This window comes from Salmo trutta, chromosome 3, assembly GCF_901001165.1.
Source record: "Salmo trutta chromosome 3, fSalTru1.1, whole genome shotgun sequence".
NCBI classification, from domain to species: domain Eukaryota; kingdom Metazoa; phylum Chordata; class Actinopteri; order Salmoniformes; family Salmonidae; genus Salmo; species Salmo trutta.
Genome location: NC_042959.1, coordinates 64,461,908 through 64,488,743, shown reverse-complemented (window position 1 = coordinate 64,488,743; position 26,836 = coordinate 64,461,908). Strand labels below are relative to the sequence as shown.

General features: G+C 41.8%; 1 protein-coding gene across 4 annotated transcripts in view; it reads left to right on the top strand.

The window, feature by feature from the left end:
• Positions 1 to 26,836, top strand: part of LOC115183447 (hormone-sensitive lipase) — a 43,853-nt gene that overhangs the window by 5,557 nt on the left and 11,460 nt on the right. For all 4 annotated transcript variants that reach the window (XM_029744690.1, XM_029744691.1, XM_029744692.1 and 1 more), the window contains 7 exons: positions 19,970 to 20,211; positions 20,685 to 20,969; positions 21,090 to 21,180; positions 22,183 to 22,328; positions 22,791 to 22,976; positions 24,089 to 24,241; positions 26,524 to 26,668. In XM_029744690.1, the coding sequence (XP_029600550.1) occupies positions 19,970 to 20,211; positions 20,685 to 20,969; positions 21,090 to 21,180; positions 22,183 to 22,328; positions 22,791 to 22,976; positions 24,089 to 24,241; positions 26,524 to 26,668 (1,248 nt within the window). The remainder of the gene's footprint in view (positions 1 to 19,969; positions 20,212 to 20,684; positions 20,970 to 21,089; positions 21,181 to 22,182; positions 22,329 to 22,790; positions 22,977 to 24,088; positions 24,242 to 26,523; positions 26,669 to 26,836) is intronic.

Sequence of the window (26,836 nt, the reverse complement as noted above, 5' to 3'; positions counted from 1 at the left end):
GATAAATAGTGGGCCAGAAACCTCATAAATGTTGCGTGAGTACAAAATAGACCCTGTATGTATTTTCTAGTGGTTGAAATATTGTATTGCAAGTATCCTAAGTATTTTGTGCACATGGGGGATATGAGACACATATTCATAAAACAACATCCAGCCATTTGGCCTTAGTGAGAAGAGCAAAAACATGTTTATTTTTTTGAATAATTAGACATTAGAATTTATTTCATTTTCACCACCATTGCAGAATAATTCCTCACCTTTTCTAGGCAGCCGGTCTGTAGTCTAGTCGAATTTAAGGTGAACATGCAGACAGTTCATATTTTACTTTGAAGTATTTATGCTGCTACTGTTTGTAGCCAACTGTAAAATATATTTAAAAAATTACTAGCCTCGACAATGTTTAAGAATTCGCGGGCAGTCCAGCATATTAGGTTGCGGGGTAAGTCAATGCAAAACATTGCTGAATTCAAACGTTATGCTATGTCCTGAACAGTTTGTGACCAGCCACCTGGGATCAGTCTTTTATGTTGCAAAATTTGAAGTTGTGTTTTTTACTTTGGATGAAAGTAGACTCAGAGCTACAAAATGGTATGTCATGCACTGCAGTTGAGGAACAATGGCAAAGTAATTATGTTCAGTGACATGGTTACTTGCATAGTAGTAATATCAAAAATAAAAAGTGTTTAGATGCTTACCCATACATACTTGTCTAAATTGTTGGGTCATGTGAAAGTGCTATAACCACCCCCCAGCTACTCCGGTCACTTATCTAGACAAGTACAGTGCTTCTTCCTTTAAAAGTTGCAGCATACTGCCGCCGCATACTGCCGCAGCAATCTGTGGCACGTCATTTAATTGTCAGACATTATTTCTGTTACTGCAAGTTATTGCTAGTTTGACCACCAGAGGGCATCTTTAAGAAGCATTTGATAGTATTCCGTATTGGCATTACCAGAGAATTTAAAACTCTTGTAATAACGTAGTATATGGGATTGATTTTAAGAAATTTGGCTTAAATAATTGGATTAATATTATGTTTCTATTCAGAGAGAAACAAAAACCGAAACCCTCAGGGAAAATAGGGCGCTGTACAACGTAACCGTCGGGATTAGGCTACAGGATTGGAGGATTCTAAATTGTTTGCCTTTGTTAGACAACTTTGTTCCAATATTTCTTTAAGTCAGTGATATTTATTCCCATGGTAATTCATTATGGATCCATATCTAAATCCACATCTGCATTTTGAAAGTATTTAAAAAAAACAACATTTTACTAATGAAATGTGTTTTTGTTTGTTAGGCTATTGTGCAGTCTACAATACATACTGTAGTAAACATGGGAAAGTGCCTAATTCCTTACATAAGGAAGAGCAGGCCATGTCTGTACTACAAAATGCAGGGCATGCGGGAGACCAGTGTTATTTCATAGTTGTGATGGCTTCACTATTATTCTACAATGTAGAAAACAGTAAAAAATAAAGAAAAATCCTGGAATGAGGTGTGTCCAAAATTGACTGGGACTTGCTTAGTTAATTTGATTTAATATTATGGTGTTTCTATTCCATGAAAAACCCTCTGGGTTTCTGTTAGAATGGAACAGAAAATATGGCGCTGAACAACATGCCCATCGGCAGTACAGTACTGGGCTATTTAGCTAAAGAATCCCTGTGTCATTGCAGACAGGAGACCGAGGTTCAATCCCCGATGGGGAGGAAGGAGTAGACAGTTTTTGTTCTTAACTGATTCCATATGTTATTTCATAGTTGTGATGTCTTCACTATTATTCTACAATGTAGAAAATAGTAAAAATATAGAAAAATCCTGGAATGAGTTGGTGTGTCCTGCTAAGTTCTTATTTCAGAGTAAATAACTCACGGACACTAGAGAAGCTTTAACCAAGTTTAATCTTCCCAAAGGTTCTGTGCAGCTGAAATCAGACAGCAAAACATTTCAGACATCACAGTTTATATACTTCCTACTTATGACACTCCTCTTCCTTACAGTTTATGGCTCCACAGGAAAGAAGGTAACCAGATAGCAACCCTGATTACTCCCTTAAGGGGAACTGACCTCACCCCTCACCTCCTGACCCACAGATATCCATATGTCTTCCATCTATCAACACATCACTCTCCTCCATCAAACACATTCCAAAGCCTTCTGGCTTTTTACAAACTCTTTCTATTCAAGGCTTTGTCTCTATCATTTATTTAATATCTCAATGTTCAAAGTTTAGCCAATTCCAACAGTCCAAACTTTTGACTGGTACTTGCTGGATGGAAAATATGCGCTGTACAATGTGACGGTTGGCAGTACAGTACTGGACTATTTAGCTAAAGATTCCCCGCAGGGCACGAGGAAGGAGAAGGCTGTCCTTGTAAATAAGAATTTGTTCTTAACTGACTTGCCTAGTTAAGTAAAGGTTACACTTAAAGCATAACATTTCTGCACCCTAATTTTCAAGTTCTTGTCTAACAAATACCCAAATGGAGTTTAAGTGAAAATAAAAATCTCATTGATTTATCAAGACCATGCTTGCCTTGGTGCTAAAATAGTTGTAGGCTATTGCTTCTAACTTTTATATGCTCTTTAAATAAATAAGACCTACACCATTTTTAACAGCACATTACTCAACACTAGTGAGACTAATTTCGCCTATGGTAGGCCTACAGTATATCGAAAAATATACTAATTACATTTAGATATTAATTTAGTCCTCCAATCCTCTAAGGGGCATTTTCTGTTAGGATCTGTGAGAATATCAAAGGGTCTTTGATATAATTCTAAATGAATTAATAATAATAATCACTTTGTTAAAAAGTAACACTATTTTGGAGATTTCGTTTTCCTTTAACCTAGTGAGCGAGGAAAAGGGCAATTCTTGAACATTGGGTGAGACAATCTCACTAATTTGTAAATAAAGCCAGTTTGTTATTTAGAATTATTTATTTCTAGAGAAACCTAACAGTGATTATTTAGCAGACATCACTTGCTTATATTCTGACAACAAGATCTTAAGAATATCATGGAATATTTGAAAATGTTCGTTTCTCCATGCTTGTTTCAGAGCAGCGTGAAACGGTCCACAGCGGGGAGGCTATGTATTCTGTGCCCACTCGTGGTATCTCTCTTCGGTTACACATCCTTTGAATAGCAGAACAGCATAACATTCCGGGCGGCCCTTGCTGTGCCTGGTGAGCAATTGGTCAAGTGCTGTTGTCAGAAGATGAATGGAAATGTCAGGGTGAACCTAAGACCTGACGAACCCGCCACATATGTTGACTCTGCCTGTTGGAGGTGGAGTTCCAGAGCTCACAGGTGTGCCTGGCATGGATTGTGATTCCATCTCTCCTCGCCCTTTTCAACATGTGAGTCAAATGATTCCAATGATTCGTCTGACAAACAAAGAACTTTGCTTCCTGCAGGCCCAGGCATGGATCAAAGCTGGCGAGACATTCAATAGCGTCATCTTCAAAGACGAATCAACCGTGGCCCTTGAGCAATTTGCTCAAAATTGCTACAGAAAAAAAGGAAGAAGATTAACGAAAGCATAAAGATGTTGGTGAAGAAATGCTGTTTTGAGTTAGAAATGTAACACTTTAGAGTACTTAAGCATCGGCAACATTGCAAGTTGAGGGATTTTCACAACAGTAGCCGGGCTATAAAAACTATATTGTCCTGCTAATTGGAAACATTTGCATTCTGGGCTAAATTCTTTATTGTAACCACAATGTCACATTTGTATCTACCTTTCAAATTACTTTTAGAGTTTGGGATTTACAAATGTGCGCTTTTAATTATTAGTTACTTTGTTTTAGTTTCAACGTGGACTTTTTCTTTAAATGATTGTTTTATGTAGGATGCTACATTTGACCAGTTGCAATTGTAAGTAGGCCTAACAAAAAAATCCTGCTTCTATTACGCTTTTAAGCCTCATAGCCTACCTCAGCCAGTGAAGTTATTTTTATATAGGTCTAGGCTCAGAAGAAATAGACTCCAATTAAGCCCTTTTGTTGTTTGTAAAGTAAAATTAAAATGAAGATTGTTGAAATGAATTGCTCGACTGGTGTAGGTTTTCTCCATCTGTTGGTGTGCAACACTTGCATAATGTGTGCATCTCTCATGTCGCACATCAAATTGAAACATATTGTCATTCTCTGCGGAGTAACGTTATTGTATTTGGCGCGGCGAAAGTGTCCACTTTAGGCCGGGGATTGTAGGCCTGTTGAGGGATAGCTCTAGTGTAAATTACATTTTACATTTTAGTCATTTAGCAGATGCTCTTATCCAGAGCGACTTACAGTAGTGAATGCATACATTTCAATTCATACATGTATTTTTTTTTCTGTACTGGCCCCCCATGGGAATCGAACCCACAACCCTGGCGTTGCAAACACCATGCTCTACCAACTGAGCCACAATGTAGTTTTTTTATATTTTCTGGGTCAAGGTTTGGCGTTTAAGAGATTATTACTGCCACTTTTAGTGAGTTTGGTACACATCCGGTGGGTAGAGAGCCGTTTATTATGTTCAACATAGAAGGGCCAAGCACAGGAAGCAGCTATTTCAGTAGTTTGGCTGGAATAGGGTAAAGTATGCAGCTTGACTGTTTCAAGGCCATGATTATTTTCATAATTGTGTCGAGATATAGTACTAAAACACTTGAGTGTCTCCCTTGATCCTAGGTCCTGGCAGAGTTGTGCAGACTCAGGACAACTGAGCTTTGGAGGATTGATTGATCATATAAAAACCTTGGGACCCAAATGCATAATGAGTGCTCTAACTCCCCCTTGTGGTGGTCTGGAGCAATGAAGTTGTGACGCTGGGTACCTCAAAGTCCTGCGGTGTAAGCTCGCTACTTTTAAAGGAGGAATCACCGTACATGTGAAATACAATGGATGGCTGTAATCAACCTCACACACCTGGCTAACTTGATGGGTCATGTAATCATCTGGGACAGTGGAGTCTTTATTTAAAAAATTTTTTTTTTTATAGACATGTAGGTATGTAGATGGCTAGCTAAGTAATGAACCATAAATCCATGCAATACTGTAGTATAAATCTGCAGGTAGCTAAAGCTAACAAACTAGGTTCAATGTTATCTAGCTAGCTAACATTTGGCTGTAACTAGCAATGCAAATTGCTTGATGACAAGAATAATATTACTAGTTACTACACAGATCACACACGTAACATTAGCTAGTGATCCAGCAACCTAACGTTCACTAGCTAGCTAACAGTAAGCTTTAAGTTGCAATGAAAAGGACTTTCTGACAAATAGAAACGTATAATATCTGATTGTAGCTAGATTCTTACCCGTATACACTAAACAAAAATATGTAAAGTGTTGATCTCATGTTTCATGAGCTGAAATAAAAGTTGCCCGAAATTTTCCATACGCACAAAAGGCTTATTTCTCAAATGTTGTGCACAAATTTGTTTGCATCCCTTTTAGTAACATTTCTCCTTTGCCAAGATAGTCCATCCACCTGACAGGTGTATCATATCAAGAAGCTTATTAAACAACATGATCATTACACAGGCACACCTTGTGCTGGGGACAATAAAAGGTCACTATAAAATGTTATTTTTTGTCACACAATTCCACTGACTGCAGGAATGTCCACCAGAGCTGTTGCCAAATAATTGAATGTTCATTTCTGTACCATAAGCCGCCTCCAACATAATTTTAGAGAATTTGGCAGTACGTCCAACTGGCCTCACAACCACAGACTACGTGCAAGGCGTTGTGTGGGCGAGCTGTTTGCTGATGTAAATGTTGCGAACAGAGTGCCCCATGTGGGGTTATGGTAGGAGCAGGCATAAGCTACGGCCAATGAAAACAATTTCATTTTATCGATGGGAATTTGAAGGCATTGAGATAGCGTGGCGAGCTCTTGAGCCCCATTGTCTTGCCATTCATCCGCCACAATCACCTCATGTTTCAGCATTATAATGCACGGCCCCATCTTCCAAGGATCTGTACACAATTCCTAGAAGCTGAAAAGTTCTTCCATTACCTGCATACTCACCAGATATGTCACCCATTGAGCCTGTTTGGGATCCTCTGGATCACCGTGGACGACAAGGTCTTCCAGTTCCCGCCAATATCCATCACTTTCAAACACAACCATTGAAGAGGAGGGGGACAGCATTCTACAGGTCACAATGAACAGCCTGATCAACTCTATGTGAAGGAGATGTTGCTCTGCATGAGGCAAATTGTGGTCACACAATGTTTCTGTATTCCCAGTCATGTGAAATTCAGAGAAGTACCTAATGAATTTATTTTAGTTGCCTGATTTTCCTTATGAACTGTAACTCGGTAACATCTTTTGAAATTGTTGCTTTTATTTTTGTTCAATATACATGGACGAACGCTTCATGGCAGACTGGAACTCCAGTTTAACTAAGACGTCCTGTGTCGTTTCCGTTTTGTTTGTAGCTACAGCTTGTTGGGCCTGTTGTGTAAAGTCACTCCGGTTCACACTGACTGTACAGAAAGTAGTCTAACATTTTCCCACTGATTTTTGCAGCAATTGTGTTGAGAGCAGTAGTAACACTTTTGCAGTTCTCCATGGCTAACATTGTCTTTCAAAAAAGCCACAGTAGCAAGTATTGTCTACTGAGCAGCTCATGTTATCGATAGAATCATGCTACATGGCAGACCAATCCAAACTCCTCTCAGCATGTCCAGCCCATCCATTATCTTAGCCAATCATGGCTAGCGGGTAGGTTCCGGTCTTCTTCTGTGGGTAAACCAACAATTTTTATTTGTATTTACAGATGTCATACAGGTTTGGTTAAAGCACATGTAAGTTCATATGTTCCAGAAGGCGTTTCTGCCAAAAACGGCATTTTGATTAAAAAAAAATATATAATTACCTTGAAATGCTTCTCCTGTAGTAGTGACGTGCAACATATGCCTAGCTTCCTCAAACGGGTCACATTTTCCATCGTTTTCTCTTTCAGAAACCGCCACAGTCCTTTGCCAAATATAACAAAGTACAGCAAAAATTAAAACATTCTGCCAAAACAATAAATAGACGGGTAGCGTATGTAAAAGATTTTACAGTATTGGTATAGGCTACAGTATTGCTGTGCGATAGGTTATGATGCTATTCTCCTATTTAATCTGAGCCGATACCAAGTTAGGGCTTGGCCCGGAAGACAAGTCTATAGAAATGGAAATACTCTAAGCAAGCTACAGCTGTTCAGTCCTTAAAACCTCTCTGGGAAATGTGGGACGCTAGCGACAACAGACAGTGAAATAGCAGGGCGCCAAATTCAAAACAGCAATTCTTATAATTAAAATTTCTCAAACATACAAGTATTATACACCATTTTAAAGATGAACTTCTCATTAATCCAACCACAGTGTCCGATTTCAAAAAGGCTTTACGGAGAAAGCATACCTTGCGATTATGTTAGGTCAGCGCCTAGTTACAAGAGAACATACAGCTATTTTCCTGCCAAAGAGAGGAGTCACAAAAAGCAGAAATAGAGAAAATTAATCACAAACCTTTGATCCTCATCAGATGGCACTCATAGGACTTCATGTTACACAATACATGTATGTTTTGTTCGATAAAGTTCATTATTTATATCCAAAAATCTGTTTACATTGGCGCGTTATGTTCAGTAATGTTTTGCCTCCAAAACATCCAGTGATTTTTGCAGGGAGCCACATCAATTTACAGAAATACTCATCATAAACGTTGATGTAAGATACAAGTGTTTTACATAGAATTAAAGATACACTTCTCCTTAATGCAACCGCTGTGTCAGATTTCGAAAAAGCTTTACGGCAAAAGCACACCATGCCATAATCTGAGTACAGCGCTCAGACACCAAACAAGCCATACTACCCGCCATATTGTGGAGTCAACAGAAGTCAGAAATAGCGTTATAAATATTCACTTACCTTTGATCTTCATCGGAATGCACTCCCAGGAATCCCAGTTCCACAATAAATGTTTGTTTTGTTTGATAAAGTTAATCTTTATGTCCAAATACCTCCATTTTGTTCGCATTTAGTCCAGCATTACAAATTCACAAAGCGCGCGTTTAGTCCAGATGAAAGTCAAAATAGTTCCATTACAGTTCGTAGAAACATGTCAAACGATGTATAGAATCAATCTTTAGGATGTTTTTATCATAAATCTTCAATAATATTCCAACCGGACAATTCCTTTGTCTTCAGAAAGGAAAGGGAATGTGGCTTGCGCTCACAGCTGCGCGCATGACTGAGCTCATGCCTTCCTGCCAAACACCTGATTCCAATAGCTCTTATTCTCTCCCCATTCACAGTAGAAGCCTGAAACAACGTTCTAAAGACTGACAACCGGTGGAAGCCTTAAGGAAGTGTAATATGACCCCACAGACACTGTATATTGGATAGGCAATCACTTGAAAACCTACAAACCTCAGATTTCCCACTTCCTGATTGGATTTTTTTCTCAGGTTTCTGCCTGCCATATGAGTTCTGTTATACTCACAGACATCATTCAAACAGTTTTAGAAACTTCAGTGTTTTCTATCCAGATCTACGAATGATATACATATTCTAGCTTTTGGGCCTGAGTAGCAGGCAGTTTACTCTGGGCACCTCATTCATCCAAGCTACTCAATACTGCCCCCCTTTCCCAAAGAAGTTAACACCCATCGAAAATCTTGGCAAGAACCTGGCTGGGATCCAAACAGTCACATTACATTGCAACTATTCTGACCACAGTAAAGATGGCATAAGTCAACTTTTACACCAGGGACCTCATTTATAACTATATTTCACACTAAATATCTGCTTGCGCCATTCCTGAAAGTAGGTCTAAAATGTAAAAACTTGGCGACTGCAATATCTACACGTTTTCCGTTATAAATCAGACCTGTCGTAAAACTGTGCTCGTGAACTAGCATTATAACGCTGTCAACAAAAATACCCTCTATATATAAACACATTTTTTTTCCCCTCATAGGTATTTCATTAGGAACAATAAGGACATTTTCTATAGAAACAAGTCTTTTTATTTTTGAAGAACTGGTTCAATAATCATATCCTACTGTTGAGTCAACTTTTTAATGCAGAAGGATTGTTACTCAATTGAGGAATTTTTATCTCGTTACAATATCCCATCTGGAAGTCTCATGTTATTTAGAGGTGTAGCCAGACCTCACCTTCTTGACCTACACTTGCTTAATCCAGTTGACTCTCCAATAGGGAAAATGTTTCTCCTTGCTCCCTCAGAACAATGGGTCTATATGTGCTTTATTTCAAAGGGATATTGTATCGATTCCTTATGTCACAAGTTACTGGAATACATTGGTCACTAATATCTGTTGGTAAAAAGTCTGGTTATTACCACACAAATACTTGCTTGTTAACAAGGTCAAAGAGGTCTCTTTCAGAATGATCCATAAGTATTACCCTGCGAATCATTACCTGAAGAAACTCAAAAAAGACAAACATTGATTGATTGTACTTTTTGTGTTTAGCATCCAGAAACAGTTTCCCATTTATTTTGGCTTTGTCTACATGTAAAACAATTATGGATAGATATTCACAGTTTTATAATTGTTAATATTCTTGATGACTTTTGTTTTTATGGGAGAATGTGCTGCTTGGTTTCCTTAACCAAAAAAGAAAATCAACTTTACCTTAAATCTAATTGTGCTAATGGCAAAATGTCATATTCATAAATGTAAATTCACTAATAAAAAACCACGCTTCTGTGGTTTTCTAGAAGGAATTCGAGCAGTACATTAAGACCATTATACATTCTTCTAATAAGAAAGCTATTAAATCATCTGTGTGCATCTTTTAAGGTCTTTGTATAATCTGTCATTTGTTGTACCCCTGCAAATGTTATCATTGTCTGTTTGTATACTTCTTGTACACTGCGTGCACAATTATTAGGCAAATTGTATTCCTCGGGATTAATTTTATTCTTGAACAAACACAATGCTCTCAGTCAATCCAAAATGTTATTGAACCTCAAACCTGAATGTTTAACAAAGGAAAAGTGAGTTTTGTCTTTCTCCGGGAAATATGTGTGCACAATTATTAGGCAACTATTAGTGTGCAGAATTATTGGGCAACTAAATTACAAAAATAATTTCTTTCAAATCACTTGTTTATTCTCAATTTTTAGAGTAAGTGTAACAGATAAGTAACACAATGACAATTTCTATAAAATTGTTTGCCTTTCAAAAATATTCAGTGACCAATATAGCCACCCTTATTTTCAATAACTGCCATGAGCCTTCCATCCATGGAGTCTGTCAGTTTCTTGATCTGTTCACAATCAATTTTCGCTGAAGCAGCAACCACAGCCTCCCAAATGCTGTTCAAAAAGGTGTATTGTCTTCCATCACTGTAAATGTCACGTTAGTGAAGGGCCCACAAGTTCTCAGTAGGATTTAAGTCAGGTGAGGAAGGGGGCCAGGTCATTATTCAGGCATCTTTGAGGCCCTTGCTGGCTAGCCAAGCAGTGGAGTACTTGGATGCATGTGATGGAGCATTGTCCTGCATAAAGATCATGGCCTTCTAGAATGCTGAGGACTTCTTCCTGTACCACTGTTTGACGAAAGAATCTTCCAGAAACTGGCAGTAGGTTTGGGAGTTGAGTTTCAGTCCATCTTCAACCTGAAAAGGTCCAACTACCTCATCCTCAATGATAGCAGCCCATACCAGTACCCCTCCTTCACCTTGCTGGCACCTGACTCAGTGGTGCCCTGAGTCCATTACTGATCCAGCCACGGGCCCATCCATTTGGTCTGTGAAGAGTCACTTTCATTTCATCTTTCCATAAAACCTTTGAAAAATCTGTCTTCAGGTATTTCTTTGCCCAATCTTGACGCTTCAACTTGTGAATCTTATTCAGTGGTGGTCTTGCTTCAGTCTTCTTGACCTTGGCCATGTCTCTGAGCACTTGACACCTTGTACTTCTGAACACTCCAGGTAGGTTGCAGTTCTGGAATACGGTGGCACTGGAGGATAATGGGTTCCTGGTAGTTTGACGTTGAATTCTTCTCAAGTCTTTTGCAGTTAATTTGCGCCTTTTCTTCCCCATGTGTTTTTTGCTCCCCAGTTGACTATTCGCAACAACGTTTGAATGTCCGGTGGTCACACCTCAATAGTTTAGCTATTTAAAACCTCTTACATCTAGACGTTCCGCTAGCGGAACACCTGCTCCAATATCCAATGATGGGCGTGGCGCGAAATACAAACACCATTTTAAAGACAAGACTCTCCTTTATCTAACCACACTGTCCGATTTCAAAAAGGCTTTACCGCGAAAGCAAAACATTAGATTATGTCAGCAGAGTACCCAGCCAGAAATAATCAGACACCCATTTTTCAAGCTGGCATATAATGTCACAAAAAACAAAACCACAGCTAAATGCAGCACTAACCTTTGATCTTCATCAGATGACAACCCTAGGACATTGTTATACAATGCATGCATGTTTTGTTCAATCAAGTTCATATTTATATCAAAAACCAGCTTTTTTACATTAGCATGTGACGTTCAGAACTAGCATACCCCCCGCAAACTTCTGGTGAATTTACTAAATTACTCACGATAAACGTTCACAAAAAACATAATTATTTTAAGAATTATAGATACACAACTCCTCTATGCACTCGACATTTTGCAATATTCTCAGTAGATAGCCCGGCATCACAGGGCTAGCTATTTAGACACCCAGCAAGTTTAGCCTTCACCAAACTCCGATTTACTATTAGAAAAGTTTGATTACCTTTGGTGTTCTTCGTCAGAATGCACTCCCAGGACTTCTACTTCAATAACAAATGTTGGTTTGGTCCCAAATAATCCATAGTTATATCCAAACAGCGGCGTTTTGTTCGTGCGTTCAAGACACTATCCGAATGGTAAAGAAGGGTTACGAGCACGACGCATTTCGTGACAAAAAAATTCTAAATATTCCATTACCGTACTTCGAAGCATGTCAACCGCTGTTTAAAATCAAAAAAGCGATAATATTCCGACCGGGAGTCGTTGTATCCGTTCAAAGACGATAGAATAACAACATGGGGTCGTCTCGTGCACGAGCATGAGTCCCATTGTCCGCTGATAGCGCATTTGCTAAGTGGTCTAAAGCTTTTCAGCCAGGGCTTGGAATTACGTCATTCAGCTTTTTCCCGGGTTCTGAGAGCCTATGGGAGCTGTAGGAAGTGTCACGTCATGCCAGAGATCCCCTGTTTTGGTTAGAGATGATCAAGGAGGGCAAGAAATGGTCAGAGAGGGCGCTTCCTGTTTGGAATCTTCTCAGGTTTTGGCCTGCCAAATGAGTTCTGTTATACACAGACACCATTCAAACAGTTTTAGAAACTTTGGAGTGTTTTCTATCCAAAGCTAATAATTATATGCATATTCTATGGGCAGGAGTAATCAGATTAAATCGGGTATGTTTTTTTATCCGGCCGTGAAAATACTGCCCCCTAGCCATAAGAGGTTTTAAAGAGTGTCGTATTCGTCTGAAAGGCATTTTACATTTTTGGCTTTTCAGTGTCAGTTAAATTTCTTTTTTGGCCCATTTTACATGAGGTAATGAGGCTGCCTAATAATTATGCACACCTTGATATAAGGTGTTATTCACTTTCGCCACACCCTTCCTCATTACACAAATGCATATCACCTGAAAATGATTAAATCCGATAAGCATTCAAGTTTATATGGTTTGGAGTTTGAAAATGTGAATAGAAACAATGATAAGATCAGAATACTCACTTGCCTAATAATTGTGCACGGTGTATGTATACTGATTTTTCTCCAATAAAAAATAAATAAATACCCTCCATTCACCTTTTTATGGTGACAACACCCTTTATCCCCAACGATGGAATCAGGGAGGACTGTGGATCTGTCTCTGTTCGTTGGTCACACACAGTATCTCAGACAGCACTGGAACGAGTTTGACAACTTTGGTGAATTATGCGTCTTGCCATAGAGATCCGCCACTTAAAAAATGTATACTGATTGGCCCAAGGCAGGATCTATAGTAATTAACTGAAATTTGTTAGTCATGTTATCTCAATTGGCTCAAGGGTGGGCGCTGACTCATTTGTGGGTTGACATGTTTGCTCTATAATTTGAAACCATTCGAGTTGGGCCACAGCAGTAAAAAAAATAAATGGTAAATTTGATCTCATTTCTGTAAAAGTGTGGGCAGAATTTAAATCTCTTTTTAAAAGTAAACATGCATGATGCCTATAGCGAGTGCCAAACACTTGATACTATATTCTAAACAATTAAAGTAAAATTCTACAGCCCACACTTCTATGCAAAAGATGTTGTTATTCAATATTTTGTTTACCAATGGATTGTTTCTATCTGCTGCCTTGAGTTATGCACACGTACATCATTCACTTTAGCATCATACATTAATGCAGATCTCTTCTGGGCCCTTAGTCAAGTGAATTATTGGTAGTTGGCTTTGCTATGCGTGGCTGATATTCTTTAGATTCACCGACGCAAAGCTGAATCTTACATTCGGTCTTGCTGCCTCCTTAACTGACACAGATAATAGGCTGAAGGAGAGAGATTAGAGTATTAGGCTAATCTTGGATTAATTTAGGTGTATGACTTTGCATTTTTATTGATGAACAAGGGTCTTCATTGTCATTTCAAAAAAAGATGTGGCTAATGCATTAGGCGTGACCCACAATCATTCACACATGATGCAGAGGAGGATAGGTGGTAAGGCTCGTGAGAAGATATCTATCAAAAAAATTGAGGGCCTATAATGCTGATTTATTCAAATTGCAACAACTGCTGCTTATTCAGTATCAGCAGTTATTATCTTGTTCTGCGGGCAGTTATGCTCCTACTAATTAAGCAATGTCAGGTTATTTGAGACTATTTCCCAACACTGGCCCGGCAGCAGGGCTTAGGCTAGTGCTGCTGCCACACTCTGGACTTTACTTTGTTCTGGGAATTTAATTCTGGTCTTTATATTATTAAGCGCCTCCCAATACTGCATTATGTTGCAGTCGTCACATTAGATCAGATTGCTCTTCCAATGTTCACAGCTGAACTCTGTTTTGCGCGCTCTCCGTGTCTGTTGCAAATTGGTGAACTGACAATGAAAGATCAGTGAGCGAATTGCACAATTTTAGATAGTACATCTGAGAAGCTGACTTTTTAAAATGACATTCTATTCCAAAAGGAATTAAAATAAAATGATGACACCATCTAAAATATAATTTCTACCTCCAGAACTGAGCCCAATAGTATTCGTAAAATGATTTCAAATCACTTTTACATATTGGACCTTGCATATAGGTTGGTCCATATTATCAGGTATGCAGTTAGCAATAAGAAAGATCACCTGTAGCCAAACTGATGCAGCATAGTTGCTATAAATAAATGGGTAACCCCATGCTTCAGCCTATCTGCATTTACCATGAGCTAGATCCCAAATGTGAGCTCTCTACTATTTAGCATGTATTGGTGAATTTTGTCTCAAACTTGCATAAACACAGTGAATATACACTGAGTATACAAAACATTAAGAACACCTGCTCTTTCCATGATGGGCTGACCAGATGAAAGCAATGATCCCTTATTGATGTCACTTGTTAAATCCACTTCAATCAGTGTAGATGAAGGGGAGGAGACGGTTAAAGAAGGATTTTTAAGCCTTGAGACAATTGATGCGTGGTTTGTGTATGTGTGCCATTCAGAGGGTGAGTGGGCAAGACAAAAGATGTAAGTGCCTTTGAACAGGGTATGGCAGTAGGTGCCAGGCGCACCAATTTGTGCCAAGAAATGCAATGCTGCTGCTGTTTTCACGCTCAACAGTTTCCTGTGTGTATCAAGAATGGTCCACCACCCAAAGGACGTCAGGCCAACTCAACATTAGGAAGGTGTTCATAATGTTTGGTGCACTCTGTGTTATGTGATACACCTCGTGCCTGTACTTCTCACAGAAGACTTCGTCATAATTTTTTTCCCCTTACTGTTGACCGGGGCAGGGCAGAAATTTTACAAACAGACTTTTTGGATAGTGGCATCCTATGATGGTGCCACTTTGGCCTTACTGAAGAGTTCAGTGACTTTCATTCTACTGGCAATGTTTGTCTATGGAGATTGCATGGCTGTGTGCTTGATTTTGTACACCTGTCAGCAGCAGGTGTTTCTAAAATAGCCGTATCTTCTAATTTGAAAGGGTGTCCACGTTTTGTATTTATAGTGTTTCTTGTATAGAACGCACAACAACAAGCAGACTAGGTAAATAGATCATTTTTATTATACTATGGGGTTGTGATTTTTCTATTCATTACTCGTTTTTAGTTAGCAGAGAAATGGTAAATGAGGACTGTTCTAGCATATCTTCAGTGTGCCTCGGCATACTTCTTTTAATTTTTATGTTACATATTTTTTTGGGCTTGGCGGAAATGATTTTGCGGTGGCGTGCCGCCACTGCTAAATGACTGCAGCGGAAACACTGAGCTGTACACCACCAGTGGTGAAGGAAAACGTGTTTGGTCCACGAGTACATGTTTGGTCATCCTGCGTTTTTAGTATGTTCATAAATGTGTGTGTTGTCTCCTAGAAGGTTGATCTGAAAGAATTTGTCTGCCACTTTTGCCACATTCACTCAATCAGTATTCTTCTCTTATTTGTGACTGTCCATATCACTTTCTCCCTGTGCCATTCTACGTTTTGTTTTTATTTTATTTAACCATTATTTAACTAGGCAAGTCAGTTAAGAACAAATTTTTATTTTACAATGACTGCCTACCCCAGCCAAACCCTCCCCTAACCCGGAAGATGATGGGCCAATTTCGCGCCCCCCTATTTGTTGAAGCCTCTTACATCTCACCCTCTGTATTCCTTTCAGTGTGGCAGTGTGCAAGTCGTGGGAATGTTGCATATATGCCCAGTAGACTATATTCCCAATAACTTGAACCAATAGGAAATTACATGCATAGAACTTCGAAAATAAAACAAGGCCTTACTCTTTCAAATGTATTTTGCTTTCTAATTCAGATACCAAGTTTTAATAGAATTCCATGCTGCTTTTAGGTTCGGTTTTAGGTTTCTGATTTACTTAATCACAAAACCTAATGAATTTGTCATGTAATATGTAAGTATCTAGTTGTACTAAGCTCTTGCTATGCCAGTGTCTGTTTCAGTGTTGCTATACCTGTGTCATGTCCAGTCACGGGTACTGGTGGCCCCTGGGCCCAGCATTGCAGACACAAACTCTTTTGGACACATTGCTGCTGGACAGAGTTGGTGGCAATGCGTGCACACAAACACACCCTCCCTCTGTTTCTGGTTAACTATAGATACTTGGTTTTTGACACAGGGAGTGAGAGAGGGAGGAAAATTAGATGGCATACGAAGAGCTAGGGGAAGAGGAGGAGTTTGGTCCCAAAGGGAGTGCTGCATTCTGGGATGCTTGGTGATGCAGGCTGAGAATTTGGGGAATTGGAGAGAGGGGGGTTGGGTAATGTAGGGCAAAGCATAGGGTGTACTCAATATAGCAGTCAACTGAAGAATAGCAGGTAATTACACATTATTTGCTGCATGCTTTGGAGGAGGATAAGTGGCGATGAATAAGCCTGATAATACATTTTTCTTCAATGCTGTGACTCTCCCTCCAGCAAGTGGTAGACATCACACGCCTAGTGTGTCATTCCATTGCTTTCTGAGATGAGACACAAATGGAGACAGATGTAGTGATGGGGAGATTCACTGGTGTGTGTGACAAGTTGCTGCCTGGATGACAGGAGGTTGAGATTCCTCACAACAAAGTGATGGCCCCTCTGACTGACTTGTACAGTACCATAAATGTCTGGCTGGCCCACCATTTCTCTGAGAGGCATTGTAATGCCACCCTTATTCCATTCCTTGTCGCTTTTCTTCATATACATTCATAATTGAAGCATTGTTGGATCTTAGAATCAGTGGCCTTGACTGAGAGAACATGAATCACCCTCCCTTGCGTGCTCTTTATTTCCCTTGTGTGGTCAAGTTCTCACTCTGACCATCTGCGTGCTCTCTCTCCAGCTTGGTCATTCTATACAGTAAATACCTGTCATCTGGGCTGCTCTGCCCTGTGCCTCTGCAGTGGAAACTGATCTCAGGTGGCTCACTACAACTCAATACAGCAGGCAGCCTGGCTGGCAGGCAGCCTGGCTGGCAGGCAGAGTACAGGCTGAGTACTCCACAAGGAGTCCACCAGGGTGTTGGGTTTTAATTGCTTGGATGGCAGTTCAGTTCACTATTAATGCATGATTAATCTGTTTGATGAACTACTGAAATTGTTTCAGTCGTGTATCTCCCTTGGGGACCACAAGGAAAGACATAGCGGGAGAAGACGGCAACACGGTGTGTTCCACCACTTGCTCTCTGCTCCTGTTACATGACTGTCTTAGAGGAATGAAGCTTGGGTTTAGTTTTCTCAGCTTGTGCAACATTTCACTCAATCAGCTTTTATACTTAAGCAATAATACATGAGGCCATGTGTTAGGACATTTATCATGGCTGTGACATGGTCTCTTTCTGACTACCATGTAAAGCACAACTACCCCAAAATGGTTGCTAAGGAGGCTCTTCCCCCTTGCTAGCTAGCCAGCTACACACTTAACACAATCACTTCAGACTGAAGTTGGAAAGACAGCAAACGTGCTGATTCATGATTTCGACCGGCAGAGAGAAGCTTTCTGTCTCGTCCCGACTCCCGACACATTCGTTATTACAGTACCCAGTGGAGATCGAATTTCAATGTTGCAAATGTCTCGATGCTTTTTACAGTAGCAGATGAGACGGTGGATCTGTAACCGCTAGGGTTGCAAAGGGTCAAACTTTCTGGAAAATTTCCATGGGAAGTTAAAACTGGGAATTTGGGGGATTTTGCTTAAATTCATCAAAAAAGTTAGCTTATAACGGTGAACCTTTTTTGTGGGATACACATAAGGCAGTTCTAGGTCTTGTGGCATATTTTGGTTCAACTATCCACAATTCAATGGAATTGGAACCCTCTGCATGCACAGTGTATTCTTCCATCACATGTACAGCTGATTCTCAAGATATTGCACACTGAGATGCTATTGAGCCCACACTACTACACTGTCAGAGCCAAGGACTACATGCATTCTGGTAAGTTTTGACTAAAATACTGGGTGGGGTGAATATATTTTTTATGATATACATGATTTTTTTAGAACTAGTAAATAGTAGCCTACAGAAAGTGTGTTTAAAAAAAAAAAATTAAAAAAAATTCTAGCGTGTTAACAATTTCTGCTAGTCAGTTTTTGCTACCATGTGGGTTTTAGCTTGCTCGAGCCTGCTAACTGAGTGTTAATTCACCTGTTTCCATACATGTTTAATTTTAAACCATTTATCTTACAAAGGAGTTGTTTAATCTAACTGCTTAACTATTTATCTGTACATGGAATTGTATTTTTGTATTTTTTTATCTAATCTTTTACAGGAAAATGCCACGGGCACTAATCTGATGTGTGGAGACATTTCACTGCAGCTAATGTAGAAGGAAAAGCTGTGTACACTTGCAAATACTGTGCCAAATTTTATGTGAAGAATGCAACAAAAATGCAGAATCACCTGGCCAGGTGCATAAAGTTCCCTCAGCGCTCACAACAAGCAACCTCTGACAGAAGTCCCTATACTTCTATTAGAAGTGAAAATTATGAATCAGACATCTTATCGATAGCAACAGCTCATGATCCTCCTTGAATCAGAAGTCGTTTTTTTTACTCAATGGATGAACGTAGTCAGATGCTGATGAATGTCTTGGTTGAGCTGTGTATGCAACTGGTTCACCTCTGATGCTCACAGGCAATGTGTATTGGAAGAAATTTCTGAATGTTCTTCGTCCAGCATATATCCTCCAACCAGAGTTCAAGTGAAGCTCAAGCAAATCATAGAGAAAGCAGACTGTATTGCAATCATCTCTGATGGGTGGTCGAATGTTCGTGGGCAAGGAATAATTAGCTATATCATCTCCACCCCTCAACCAGTATTCTACAAGGGACAAGACACACCGGTCTCTACATTGCAGATGAGCTGAAGGCAGTCATCAATGACCTTGGACCACAGAATGTATTTCACGTGTGACAGACAGTGCTGCAAACATGAAGGCTGCTTGGTCTAAAGTGGAGTCCTACCCTCACATCTTGGCAGTCTGGCAAAGTACACTTCCAAGCAAGGGCTTTGGGATGGAGATGCAATATGGCAGTCGTGCCAACATATCTCATCAGCCACCTGGTGCAAGGGACTTTGTGGATCTGTGGCTCTTTCCCCTGTTGCCTCCATCCTCCAAATCATACACCAACATCAGCCGCCTCAGAGCGCAACTGGTCCTTTTTTGGGAACACACACACCAAAGCGCGCAACAGGCTGACCAATACAAGAGTTGAGAAATTGGTGGCCATCTGGGCAAATTTGAGGCTTTTTGAGCCTGACAACAAGCCATTCTCACCAAGGTTGGAAAGTGACAGTGAAGATGAGGCCTCAGTCTGATGTTCAAGAGGTGGACATTGAGGAGGTCCAGGGAGAAGACTTGGAAGCCTGAGGAAGACAACCAAAGCTTTAGTTTCTGGGCTATCATTTTACAGATGTTTTACAGATACCATTTAAATGGTATTAATTTTAATGGTATTAATTCCCATATATTCCCACGGAAAGTGTCCACCTCTGAATATTCCCCAAAATGTGCCACCCTAGTAACAGCAGTATTGTGTTGCTAGGTAATTATGCAAACAATGTCTGTTTTTCTGAATGTGTATGTTGTCTGTTATGTCATGGTATAGACTCTTACTCCAAATCACCTGTTGTATAAGGCTGGCTATAGTGGGTTAGCCATTTGAATGAAGTGAGTATTAAGTATAGCCTATAGAGATTTTGGGGGGGAATTAGACAGGATCAGTCTTTTGTATGGTGTTGCATGCTGATTGTTTCTCTCTTCCCCCCCAGTGATGGACACCAAGGCGGTGTTTACTGCCCTGTACAGTGTGTGTGAGGAGAATGCTACGTTCTTCTCTGAGGGTGCTAAGGGGGCCCAGGGTGGCGTGGCACAGCGGCTGGTGGACACCATGACCCTCATCCAGGAGCACGCCCGCAGCCTGGAACCTGTCATCTCTGGCTTTGCTGCTGTCTACCATCACTTTGACTTTGACCCGCACATACCAGCCAACGGATACCGCTCTCTAGTCAAGGTAGAATGGCAGGGTTTGTGTGTCTGTGACAACTCCCTAGTTAAGAGAGATTGAGGGAGTGTGTGTTGTTTGTGAGCGTCCTTAGTACGTGTGTGTGTGTGTGTGTGTGGTGCGCCTGACGGTCTTAACTGGGGAAAACTCAACACCAGCATCGTATGCCTCAAGTTTATTTTTATTCCGCTTTCTCTTTTTTTTTGCTACCAATTGCTTGAGTGTCACGATAGAGCCTTTTCAGGCTCCCTCTTTATTGGTGAGAAATCATGACCTTCTCTCTGCCAGCTGCTTACCTCTATTTAATAGTCTCTGAATTTCTGTCTCCACCTTTTTTATGGTCTCTCTCACTCCTTTTCTGTACCTGTTGTTTTTTGCTCAGCCATTCTTTTTTTAAATGTTATTTCTCTCTCAAACAAGCACTTTTCCTCCTCCCCCCTATTTCTCTCACTCCCTTCTTTTTCCTCCCACCCCTTTCCTAGGTGGTGCGCTGCTGCATTCTCCACATCATCCACAAGGGGCGCTACATCTCCACCAACCGACGCAGCATCTTCTTTCGGACGGCCCACAACGCAGGGGAGATGGAGGCCTACTGCTCGGCCCTATGTCAGCTGAGAGCCCTGCTCTACCTGGCCCAGCGACTGCTGCACGACAACAGCCACGGGAACCTCTTCTTCCACGAGGAGAGCGGCCTCAGCCAGAGCTTTGTCCGGGAGTACTCCTCCATGCACAAGGGCTGCTTCTACGGACGCTGCCTTGGATTCCAGGTGGGGGGGGGGGGATTGGGAGGGAGGAATACTTTTGGAATGACCCTGAGGCCTTTTTGGTTAGCCTCAGGGAAAAGTACTTTGTAGTGATTTGTGTTTCATGTCTCTCTCCTCTTCCAGTTCACTCCAGCCATCCGTCCCTGTCTGCAGACCATAGCCATCGGCCTGGTGGCCTTCGGAGAGAACTACAGGCGCCACCAGTCAGGCATTGGTCAGTGGCTCCAGCAAACCTCCCTATTGATGGAAACAAAAGCCACTCAATCATTAATTCATTCTCATTTACATCCTAAACCATTCTACTGACATGGCAACTCAGTCGACGTGAAGGGATTGTGAGGGTGAATATCAATGCTAGATACAATACATCATTAAAGGAAGACTTACTTACAGCACCCATTAACCCACACACACACATTTGAAATTCTTTATCTTAATCCCCAAATCACATTAGTCTAGAAGGATTCCAACATTTCATAGGTCATGGATATATGGACACTTGTGAGTACAGAAAGCACCTTCTCCATACAGCACACACAAGTAAGCATTTCACTGTTAGTCTACACCTGTTTATGAAGGATGTGACAGCGCGCACAAACAATATGATTGAACACTGTCTTGTGCTCTATGCTGCTTCCCAGTGGAGGAAGGAGGTATTGCACCGTATGGTGAGTATCTGTCCCCCTGACCACTGCCATAGTCTCAGTCTGGGACATAGAGCCAGCCTTTGACATGGTCACTCTATCCCCGTGGTCACTTATTAACCAAGTCTTGGTGATTAATTAGATTAGGGGAATCTGTTTTAGTGCTGTGGCGGAACAAATAGCTATACAGTTCAGCTCTCCTGGACAACAGGTGACCACTTCTCCGTCTCATCCAGACACTCCTGTAGCTACAGGGATTGAAAGAGTTCTGTTTAACAGTAGCATGTACTGCCTCCGCTCATGGCCATCGCTCTCTCTGCCTCCCCCTCCCTGTGTTTCTGTGTCAGTGAGGTGATGTTCTGATGTGGTGATTTGATGTGTTAGCCACTCACTCCCTCTCTTCTTCCCTGTCCCTTTTCTGTCTTTATTCATCTTTATCCATACCTATATATTTTTCCCTCTCTGCCGCTTCCACTACCTTGACCCACTCTTTTTACCTGCAACTGTTTTTATCAACCTCTCCTTCTTGCCTCCCTCCACTATCTTCTCTCCCCCCTCCCCTCTTTCTCCAGGTGTAGCAGCCAGCTCCTTCTTTACCTCAGGGAAGTACGCCATCGACCCGGAGTTAAGGGGAGCGGCGTTTGAACGCATCACTCAGAACCTGGACGTCCACTTCTGGAAGGCCTTCTGGAACATCACAGAGACCGAGGTTCTATCTGTGAGTCACTGACCACTCTGGACGGACCTTGGAACGGGTCGCTGGTAGAATACTCTCCCCTTGAGCTGGGATTTACAGCTCAGTGGTAGATTACTCTTCCCTTGTATGTGTTTGTCTCAGCGTTTGTCTTGTTGGCTATCTTGACTCTGTCTTTCATGCCTCTCAAAGTTATGTAGTTGCAGAGCTTGTAATACTGTCACTGTGTTTAGATTTTACCAGATGCTTTCCTGCCATGAGGAAATGCTCTCAGCTTTGTCTTTTGTCAAGTTTATTGACCTATAAATGACTGGAAGATCAAAACAAAATAATGAAATTATATGGTGAATTATGAATGTTTATCTGCCTTCACTCTTTCTTTCTTGTCCCTCCTAAAGGAAAAGACAAACATTGCGGTGTATCTGTGACGGATGACAAAGTAATCTTCTTCCTCCTCCCCTCCTTGCCTTCCACTCTCCCCCTCAGAGTCTAGCCAGTATGACCTCCACCCAGGTGAAGGTGAACCGTGCCCTCTCGGTGCCCCCTGTGCCCTTTGACCTCCCGCTGGTGGCTGATCCCCACCTCACTGTCATCATAGAGGCCCCGTCGGCCCACACCGGCCCTGGCCCCGTGCAGATGAGGCTGATCTCCTACGAGCTGAGGGAGGGACAGGTAACTAAAGCCTTGTTCATATTGGCATTTTGAAGTGACTCATCCTATTTTTTTGAATAGCCGATTCAAATCGTACTTTTCCTGCACTCTGAACAGCCAAAAAGTACATGGGATCGGAAATTTCAAACCACCTTTATATGTGATGAAGAAGAGGACCAAGGCAGTTTTCATATAATACATTTAAATGCCTTTATTTGTATGGCGCGTTCAATGGAAACAAAGATTAAAAACTAGTAAGCAATACTATACACATTACAAATTTAAATACTGTAGATAGGTTATCATATATAAATGCAAATCAAGGCTAGAAGCATAATCCAAAACGTTTTGCAATGTAAACAAGTTTGTATTGGACAAATGCAGGTAGGTCCCGCTTGGTTCTTTGGTTCCTAGTGAATAAAACCCTGGTCTCATACTGGTTACATTCCAGTCTCAGCTGTTGTTAGCCTTTTAAATCTCAGACACGCAGAACCTTTAACTGGTAGATCAAAATGTGCTGCTGTCGCCGTACTACCTTTGACAGCAGCAGTCTGACAGTGTGTATTTCTCATTCATTTGCTTTAAGCTGTTGAGAAGCCTCTTCCTGCATGAAATGCTCGAACATCAAGGGATTCTGTTAGTTTGCGTTTCCTTTGTCTGAGAGCAGCTGTTGTAAACAACAGTGTCTTCTCTGCTCATCCGTGGCTCTTAATCCCTTTAAATCCTCACACACACTCACATTTATTTATTTGGGGAGGTATTGAACAGCAGAGCTGAGCATCTGTAGTCTGGCATTAAACCAGACATGATATCAGCCAACAGGTTCAACTCACTCATTGATCCTGCTCAGTCAAAGAGCTGTTGTCTTATGTGGAGAACACAAGCGAAAGCCTCTCTGCTGTTCCCTGCTAATGTTAATGAATGGGAATGAGGATGGTGTGTTTGTGGTGGAGCTGGAAGGACCATCGGGAGCAGAGAACAAACCACACAGCAAATCGTGACTGAAGGGATTGTTCAACAGAGAGCTGTAAAGCAAACGGACAAATCAACATCTGTAGCAATTGAAGTGAAAACAGAAATTTGATACCTTTGATTATGATAGTGATGCTCTGTCTCCCTCCCTCCCTCTGTAGGACAGTGAGGCGTTGCTGTCCCTGTCTCGTTCTGAGGGGGGTCCTATCTCCCTGTCTCTGGGAATGAAGACCAAGCAGAGCCCCCCTTCTCGCTGGCTCCTGGTGCACTACCACGGAGGAGGCTTTGTGGCCCAGACCTCCAAGTCTCACGAGGTAACAACACATTCTGTTCTCTCTCGTTCGTTCGTTGGGAAGGAATTGACATCACGTTTCACCTTTAACCTAACTAGTGTCTCTATGGTGGGAACCCATGGTGTGGCCTGGTTCTCTCCACAGCCTATCATGTTCTAGACATCAGTCTTTTTTTAATATATTGTTATAGTTAACTGGAATCAAACCATTCTAATGAACCGTTTGGGAATTGCGTTGTTAGATGGGTACCTGGTGGTCTTGAGGATATGAGTGTGTTTTCACTCCATGGCTTCCCTGTAGTGAGCCGTTCCTGCTAAAGACTGTTTAATTCATCCTGTAGGGTTGATGGACACACACGGACTTTATTTGTATCACTCTATATTATCTAGTGATTGGTGGAGGCCAGCCCCCCTTACCCCCTCTTCCACTGCTGTCTCTTTCCTCCCTCCTCATTCCATCTCTCCCCCCCCCTGTCCTCTTGAAGTGGTCAGCTCAGCCTCTGACAGATGAGACGGGGTTGTATTATATAACCAGCAGGCTACTTTAAACCACTGAGACGCATCACCATGAAACCAGAGTGGACTGGCAGTCCCTTGATCTCCAATAGCCTAGCAACCAGAGGCTATAGGAAGTGATCTGAGGAGGAACAAGCCTGTCATGTTGAATTAGCCTGGAATTCTGCATGAAGTTATTATGGCTTTATATTACATAGGCCCTAATGGAAGATGTGTGTGTGATCTCTAGGCTCTCTCCTCTAACCCTGTCCTCTACACGTTCCTCCTTTCTGATTTATAATTCCCTTTGTTCTCTACTCTCCTTTGTCCTAATGCTCTCTTCTGTCATTTTTGTAATCCACCCCTGCTCTTTGCTTTCTTTTCTCTCTCCCTCCCTCCTGCACTGTACCCACTCTGTTCTTCCTTCTTCCCCCTGGCCAGTGGGGAGATGGATAGAGTCTGTGAGGGCAGGAGTCTGTGGTGTCTCCATTTTTCACTTTTTCCCCTCCTGCCACCTTCACTCCTCCTCCTGGAGTGTTCAGGGAGATGGATAGTGTCTGAGGGCTGAAGCTCTCACACAGAGGGAGCTGTGTAGTGTGAGGGCAGAAGTCTGGTGTCCCTCTCAGTACCCCATTGATCCAGACCCCCAGTAATGGATGGGCCATAACTTAATCACTCAAGTGTGTGTGTGTCAGAGGTGCTAGCCCAGAAGCAGATTAACCACAGTGCCTGTCTCTGCAGAGGAGTGGAACTACTATTCCCTGTAACCCCGGCAGTAGGGGATGATCTGCAAGGTTATGAATAGGTGTGCCCCCCCCCGTGGGCATACTTTCCACACACACACCTCTCATCAGGACAATTTAGACGCAGCCTGTTGTACTGTGGGCATTCATCTCTCTATATGGGGGCCGCTGGCAAACCTTGTGATTGTCAGCTCTGGCCAGCGGTGCTGACGGGTGTCAAAATGCATCATGTACGGACAATGGCGATCTTTCAAATTGACACGCAGGCGCACACACGCCACACCACACATGTCAGCGGTGCCAGACTGGGATCCGTTATGACAGCGTGGCTTTAAGAGTGCAGGGCAGATTCCCAGGGATGGTGTTGAGGTGGTGTCTGGCAGTGTGATGTGGTCACATCCAGTCATGGGCCACTGAGGTGAGGCTCTCTGTGTATTGTTTAGAGAGGCGGAGCTGTCACTACTGACACTGTCACTGATGCTTAGAGAGAAGAGGAGAGGTGTTCGAAGGACAGGAGAGAAACTTCTGTAGAGGGCAGACTAATATTGTCAGATGAGATTTATTGTCAGATGTATGCTCTCTGACTTAGCTAAGTACTTGATAACTGCACAAGGTTCTAATAATAAAAGCAAATATTCTATGGACGATTGATCTGAAAAGTATGTTTCTAAGAATGCTAATCACTTAGCTACCATGACATCAAATTGCATAGCAACAACTGGTTAACACCACCCCTGTGTAGTGAGAGCAAGGTTGTCATGTTGCGTTTGTGAGCACAGTGCACATACCTGATATTTTCATAACAGAATTACTAAGCCGCCACTGGAGTTCGGCAGTGTACGGTTGGGTTGGTAGTTCACCATTACAGAACCTGCAAGGTGGGAATCTGATACCAGGACCTCTTCTCCTATCCTTCTCAACACCACCTCCTGTAAAGCTAGCTAGGCGGCACTAGGAAGCATTCAGAACTGCAAACAGCTCTCTTGCCTGCCCTGGTAGGGGGTTGCACCATCTATAGTAAACTCACTCCTTTCACCTCCATTCACCCCCTTTCTCTCTTCTCCAGCCATACCTGAAGAGCTGGTCTCAGGACCTGGGTGTGCCCATCCTGTCTGTGGACTACTCTCTGGCCCCTGAAGCCCCCTTCCCCAGGGCCCTGGAGGACTGCTTCTACGCCTACTGCTGGGCCATCAAGAACCACCACCTGCTGGGTAGGACTACACACTACTACCACTTTATCTAACCCTACTGCTGGGCCATCAATAACCACCACCTGCTGGGTAGAACAACACACTACTACCACTTTATCTAACCCTACTGCTGGGCCATAAACAACCACCACCTGCTGGGTAGGACAACACACTACTACCACTTTATCT